The 7,500-nt window shown below is 39.3% G+C and overlaps 1 protein-coding gene across 1 annotated transcript in view; it reads left to right on the top strand.

The window, feature by feature from the left end:
* dnah1 (dynein, axonemal, heavy chain 1) overlaps positions 1-7,500 on the top strand; it is a 137,720-nt gene that overhangs the window by 86,669 nt on the left and 43,551 nt on the right. The window contains 5 exon segments of the mRNA XM_062044902.1: positions 1-44; positions 47-75; positions 2,137-2,286; positions 2,357-2,517; positions 5,747-5,972. The exon segment at positions 1-44 is cut by the window's left edge and continues 44 nt beyond it. Of these exon segments, the coding sequence (XP_061900886.1) occupies positions 1-44; positions 47-75; positions 2,137-2,286; positions 2,357-2,517; positions 5,747-5,972 (610 nt within the window).

Here is a 7,500-nt window from a genome sequence, read left to right as displayed (position 1 = left end):
GATTGCCCAGTATTCTCTCCGCTGGGCTCTCTTCATTGATCCCCAAGACAAGCCAACTCCTGGATCAAAACCATGGTGTGTTGTACTGTTAACTGTATCATTTGTTTGTACTAGGGTTGTACGGTATACCGGTACTAGTATAGTACCGCGATACTAATGAATCATATTTGGTATTATACCGCCTCTAAAAAGTACCCCCCCTTTTTAACGGGCATGACGGCACCCTATCACGTCGTGACATTGCTGGTTTTACGAGCAGGGGAGCATGTTCGGCAGTGCACAATCACAGAGTACTTACAAGCAGACAGTGTGTACACAGAAAAGGGAGAATGGACGCATTTGGCTTAAAAACTAACAATAAAGGTGACGCTATAACACTGAAACGCCCTCAGGAAGAGGTGCTTTATAACATGGCTAGCTAGCTAGCGGCTAATGTTCAGCCTAAATCACTAACCCTCGCCTCCATGGCGACATTTAAAGTGAGTTTCTAACAAGTATCATTATCACTGAAGACGAGGAATAGCTAATTATGCTTCACTGCACACCGTAGGAGGATACAATAGCTCACCGGCATCACAATGTAAACAAACGCCATGGGTGGATCTACACCGGTTTAAGTATTAGCCACCTTTTTACCTGCACTCTGCCTCCCGCTGTTTCCGACATCTACAAAGAAATTAGCTACTGCCACCTACTGATATGGAAGAGTATCACACGGTTACTCTGCCGAGCTCTAGACAGCACCGACACTCAACAACAACACGTAATTTGCAGACTATAATTACTTGTTTGCAAAAAATATTTTAACCCAAATAGGTGAAATTAGATCAGGGGTCACCAACGCGGTGCCCGCGGGCACCAGGTAGCCCGTAAGGACCAGATGAGCAGCCCGCTAGCTCAAATAGCAGCACTTACCAGTGAGCTGCCTCTATTTTTTAAATTTTATTTATTTACTAGCAAGCTGGTCTCACTTTGCCCGACATTTTTAATTCTAAGAGAGACAAAACTCAAATAGAATTTGAAAATCCAAGAAAATATTTTAAAGACTTGGTCTTCGTTTGTTTAAATAATTCATTAATTTTTTTTACTTTGCTTCTATAACTTTCAGAAGACAATTTTAGAGAAAAAATACAACCTTAAAATGATTTTAGGATTTTTAACACATATACCTTTTTACCTTTTAAATTCCTTCTTCTTCTTTCCTGACAATTTAAATCAATGTTCAAGTAAATTTATTTTTTTTATTGTAAAGAATAATAAATACATTTTAATTTAATTCTTCATTTTAGCTTCTGTTTTTTCGACGAAGAATATTTGTGAAATATTTCTTTAAACTTGTTATGATTAAAATTCAAAAAAATATTCTGGCAAATCTAGAAAATCTGTAGAATCAAATTTAAATCTTATTTCAAAGTCTTTTGAATTCCTTTAAAATTTTTGTTCTGGAAAATCTAGAAGAAATGATGATTTGTCTTTGATAGAAATATAGCTTGGTCCAATTTGTTATATATTCTAACAAAGTGTAGATTGGATTTTAACCTATTTAAAATATGTCATCAAAATTCTAAAAGTAATCTTAATCAGGAAAAATTACTAATGATGTTCCATAAATTATTTTTTTAATTTTTTCAAAAAGATTAGAATTAGCTAGTTTTTCTCTTCTTTTTTTCGGTTGAATTTTGAATTTTAAAGAGTCGAAATTGAAGATAAACTATGTTTCAAAATTTAATTGTCATTTTTTTCGTGTTTTCCCCTCTTTTAAATCGTTCAATTAAGTGTAAATATCATTAATTATTAATAATAACATAGAGTTAAAGGTAAATTGAGCAAATTGGCTATTTCTGGCAATTTATTTAAGTGTGTATCAAACTGGTAGCCCTTCGCATTAATCAGTACCCAAGAAGTAGCTCTTGGTTTCAAAAAGGTTGGTGACCCCTGAATTAGATCGTCTCCCACGGCACACCAGACTGTATCTCACGGCACACTAGTGTGCCACGGCACAGTGGTTAAAAAACACTGTCTTAGTAGATCAAGCCCCAAATGTATTGTTTATATTGGGTTAAAGCCTAAAAGCCACTTAAAGCTTGCACTCTTCCATACTCCTTCTAACCTTCTTTGTCTTGCTCTACCAACCAGGAGAAGGACAGTGGATTGGAGATTATAAAGCTCAGCGACCGAGATTTCCTACGCAGTCTCGATAATGCAATCCGCTTTGGTAAACCCTGCTTACTTGAGAATGTAGAAGAAGAGCTGGACCCTGCTTTAGAACCCGTACTGTTACAGCAGGTGAATACCAATAGAGCTATATTATACGACCATCCGACACGCTGATGAACTCACTTCTTTGGCCCTTTAGACATTTAAAGAGCAAGGCACCTTAAAACTGAAGCTGGGCGATTCCACCATCCCCTATCACAAGAGCTTCAAGTTCTACATCACCACCAAGTTACCGAACCCGCACTACTCTCCAGAGATTTCCACTAAAGTCACCCTCATCAACTTTACTCTGTCACCGAGGTAATGCACATTTTGTTTTTCTACCGCTTATTTTGTTCTTGGTCTTGTGTGAGCTGGAGAGTATCCCAATGGAATTTAGGCAAGAGGTGTTCAAGCACATATACCAGACCTGGGCAAAATATGGCCCGTTATGATTTTCAATTAGGCCTGCCAGACCGTTTCCCCAAATTTTTTAAGACCTTTCACATCAAAACTGTAGCCACTATTGATATTAGGGGTGTGGGAAAAAATCGATTTGAATTCGAATCGCGATTCTCACGTTGTGCGATTCAGAATCGATTCTCATTTTTCAAAAAAAAATTGTTTAATTTTATTTATTTATTTATTTATTTATTTATTTTAAATTAATCAATCCAACAAAACAATACACAGCAATACCATAACAATGCAATCCAATTCCAAAACCAAACTCAACCCAGCAACACTCAGAACTGCAATAAACAGAGCAATTGAGAGGAGAAACAAAACAAAAAAAAAAGTAGTGAAACAAAAATGAATATTATCAACAACAGTATCAATATTAGTTACAATTTCAACATAGCAATGATTAAAAATCCCTCATTGACATTATCATTAGACATTTATAAAAAAATTTAAAAAAACAACAATAGAGTCACTGGCTTACACTTGCATCGCATCTCATAAGCTTGACAACACACTGTGTCCAATATTTTCACAAAGATAAAATAAGTCATATTTTTGGTTCATTTAATAGATCAAACAAATTTACATTATTGCAATCAGTTGATAAAACATTGTCCTTTTACAATTATAAAAGCTTTTTACAAAAATCTACTACTCTGCTTGCATGTCAGCAGACTGGGGTCGATCCTGCTGAAATCCTATGTATTGAATGAATAGAGAATCCTTTTGAATCGGGAAAATATCGTTTTTGAATCGAGAATCGCGTTGAATCGGAAAAAATCGATTTTGAATCGAATCGTGACCTTAAAGAATCGATATTGAATCGAATCGTGGGACACCCAAAGATTTGCAGCCCTAATTGATATGCAGTGCTGTTTTCTAGTCTTAAACCATATAAATTATTTTAATGGTTGGAATTGCACTTTTGAGCGATGTACGGGTTATTAAGCTAATCTATGTCAGAGCAGCTCCACGCAGACGAGGCACTAAGCAGAGTGGGCGGGGTTTGTTTACAGAGCAGCCAACCAGAACCGCGGGTGTCAAGGACAGACACAGAAGCAGATTTTTACAACAAAAAGTGATATTATATCAGATTGTAGGTGTTTGTTACCCTTTGCGTTCGTATTTTGCCGAGTTTGTTGCGTTTCGCTTGATTGTCTGAGGTATATACAAAACCCAAAAGCCAGTGAAGTTGGCACGTTGTCTAATTGATTTGCAAATCCTTTTCAACTTATATTCAATTGAATAGACTGCAAAGTCAAGATATTTAATGTTCGAACTGAAAAACTAATTTTTTTTTGCATACAATCATTAACTTGGAATTTAATGGCAGCAACATATTGCAAACAAGTTGGCACAGGGGCATTTTACCACTGTGTTACATGGCCTTTCCTTTTAACAACACTCAGTAAATGTTTGGGAACTGAGGAGACACATTTTTTAAGCTTTTTCAGGTGGAATTCTTTCCCATTCTTGCTTGATGTACAGCTTAAGTTGTTCAACAGTCCGGGGGTCTCCGTTGTGCTATTTTAGGCTTCATATTGCGCCACACATTTTCAATGGGAGACAGGTCTGGACTACAGGCAGGCCAGTCTAGTACCCGCACTCTTTTACTATGAAGCCACGTTGATGTAACACGTGGCTTGGCATTGTCTTGCTGAAATAAGCAGGGGCGTCCATGATAATGTTGCTTGGATGGCAACATATGTTCCTCCAAAACCTGTATGTACCTTTCAGCATTAATGGTGCCTTCACTTATGTGTAAGTTACCCATGTCTTGGGCACTAATACACCCCCATACCATCACAGATGCTGGCTTTTACACTTTGCGCCTACAACACTCGGGATGGTTCTTTTCCTCTTTGGTCCGGAGGACACGACGTGCACAGTTTCCAAAAACTATTTAAAATGTGGACGCGTCAGACCACAGAACACTTTTCCACTTTGCATCAGTCCATCTTAGATGAGCTCGGGCCCAGCGAAGCCGGCGGCGTTTCTGGGTGTTGTTGATAAATGGCTTTCGCTCTGTATAGTAGAGTTTTACCTTGCACTTACAGATGTAGCGAAAAACTGTAGTTACTGACAGGGGTTTTCTGAAGTGTTCCTGAGCCCATGTGGTGATAGCCTTTACACACTGATGTCAGTTTTTGATGCAGTACCGCCTGAGGGATCGAAGGTCACGGGCATTGCCGCTTACGTGCTGTGATTTCTCCAGATTCTCTGAACCTTTTGATGATATTACGGACGGTAGATGGTGAAATCCCTAAATTCCTTGCAATAGCTGGTTGAGAAATGTTGTTCTTAAACTGTTCGACAATTTGCTCACACATTTGTTGACAAAGTGGTGACCCTCGTCCCATCCTTGTTTGTGAATGACATTTCATGGAAGCTGCTTTTATACCCAATCATGGCACCCACCTGTTCCCAATTAGCCTGTTCACCTGTGGGATGTTCCAAATAAGTATTTGATGAGCATTCCTCAACTTTCTCAGTCTTTTTTGCCACTTGTGCCAGCTTTTTTGAAACATGTTGCAGGCATCAAACTCCAAATGAGCTAATATTTGCAGTTCGAACGTTAAATATCTTGTCTCTGCAGTCTATTCAATTGAATATAAGTTGAAAAGGACTTGCAAATCATTGTATTCTGTTTTTATTTACCATTTACACAACGTGACAACTTCACTGGGGTTGGGGTTTGTAAATGTTTATATATCTTGATACAAGATCCACCCAGGGATGGGGCCATATGAATCCCTTCCCTACTGTATTTTAGATTGTTTTTATACTGTTATACTTTCACTCTGCTACCTGTTGTGTCTTTGGCCAGTGGCCAAGGGCCCAATTAAACAGGAAGTGTTGCATCCTGTGTGCCAAACAAATCATGTGAGTGATTTACTGTTGTGTTCCTGACGTGAGAAGCCCAATAAAATAACTATTATTCTTGCTCCTACTGTCCACTTTGCTGCCATAAAAACGTCATTTCCTTCATTAACATCTTAATTCTTATCCAAAGAATTCGATATGTATGATTGACAATTTTATTTTCCTGCTCTTCAATATTAATGTATATCTTGTTCATTTCTAGCGGTTTGGAAGACCAGCTTCTAGCCCAGGTGGTGGCAGCAGAGCGACCAGAGCTAGAAACCGCAAAGAACCAGCTGATAGTCAGCAATGCCAAAATGAAGCAGGAGCTGAAAGATATTGAAGATGAGATCTTGTTCCGTCTCAGCTCCTCAGAGGGAAACCCGGTAGACAATGAAGAGCTCATCCAGGTGTTGGAAGCTTCTAAAGTCAAAGCCGGCGAGATCCAGGTCAGGCACTGAAGACTAGCAGTACAAAATTGCTTCATACAGACGACAGTTATTTGGACAAGTTAGGGTTGTCAAAAATATTAATACTTGGATACCAAGTCAATACCAAAACACAAAAAAATACATCAATACCTACTTTTTCCCAGTATTGTCAGTAGAGATGTCCGATAATATCGGACTGCCGATATTATCGGCCGATAAATGCTTTAAAATGTAATTTCGGATATTATCGGTATCGGTTTCAAAAAGTAAAATTTATGACTTTTTAAAACGCCGCTGTGTACACGGACGTAGGGAGAAGTACAGAGCGCCAATAAACCTTAAAGGCACTGCCTTTGTGTGCCGGCCCAATCACGTAATATCTACGGCTTTTCACACACACAAGTGAATGCAAGGCATACTTGGTCAACAGCCATACAGGTCACACTGAGGGTTGCCGTATAAACAACTTTAACACTGTTACAAATATGCGCCACACTGTGAACCCACACCAAACAAGAATGACAAACACATTTCGGGAGAACATCCGCACCGTAACACAACAGAACAAATACCCAGAACCCCTTGCAGCACTAACTCTTCCGGGACGCTACAATATACACCCCCCGCTACCCCCCACACCCCCCGCCCCCCAACTCCGCCCACCTCAACCTCCTCATGCTCTCTCAGGGATGAGCATGTCCCAAATTCTAAGCTGCTGTTTTGAGGCATGTTAAAATAAATAATGCACTTTGTGACTTCAATAATAAATATGGCAGTGCCATGTTGGCACTTTTTTCCATAACTTGAGTGGATTTATTTTCGAAAACCTTGTTACATTGTTTAATGCATCCAGCGGGGCATCACAACAAAATTAAGCATAATAATGTGTTAATTCCACGACTGTATATTTCGGTATCGGTTGATATCGGAATCGGTAATTAAGAGTTGGACAATATCGGAATATCGGATATCGGCAAAAAAGCCATTATTGGACATCTCTAATTGTCAGTACCGAATACTGTATAACACTTTTTGCTCAGTAAGCCCTGTCAATTCTTGCCGCATGTGGGTCAACACTAAAGAAAAACGCCTTATGTCTTTTAAAAAAGGAGCCAGTGTTTCCAATATATTTAATTATTCGTTAAAGCCTGTCATCAATGCAAGTTTGGCGCTTCCGGTTCGCTCCCGCTCATAAACAAATATGCATCTTTGGTGCACTTTAGCAACTTTGTCGCTATATTTAGCGAGTAGAAGTACACATAAAAAGCGAAAGAGAGGTGTATCTTATGTTGTGCATTTATTTGGTCATTAAATACAGTGGCGGGGCAGCACGGTGGGAGAGGGGTTAGTCCGTCTCCCTTACAATACGAAGGTCCTGAGTTCAATCCCGGGCTCGTGATCTTTCTGTGTGGAGTTTTCATGTCCTCACCGTGACTGCGTGGGTTCCCTCCGGGTACTCCGGCTTCCTCCCACCTCCAAAGACATGCACCTGGGGATAGGTTGATTGGCAACACTAAATTTGCCCTAGCGTGTGAATGTGAGTGTG

The sequence above is a fragment of the Entelurus aequoreus genome, linkage group LG01 (assembly GCF_033978785.1).
Source record: "Entelurus aequoreus isolate RoL-2023_Sb linkage group LG01, RoL_Eaeq_v1.1, whole genome shotgun sequence".
Lineage (NCBI taxonomy): Eukaryota > Metazoa > Chordata > Actinopteri > Syngnathiformes > Syngnathidae > Entelurus > Entelurus aequoreus.
This window is presented reverse-complemented; position numbering and strand designations above follow the sequence as displayed.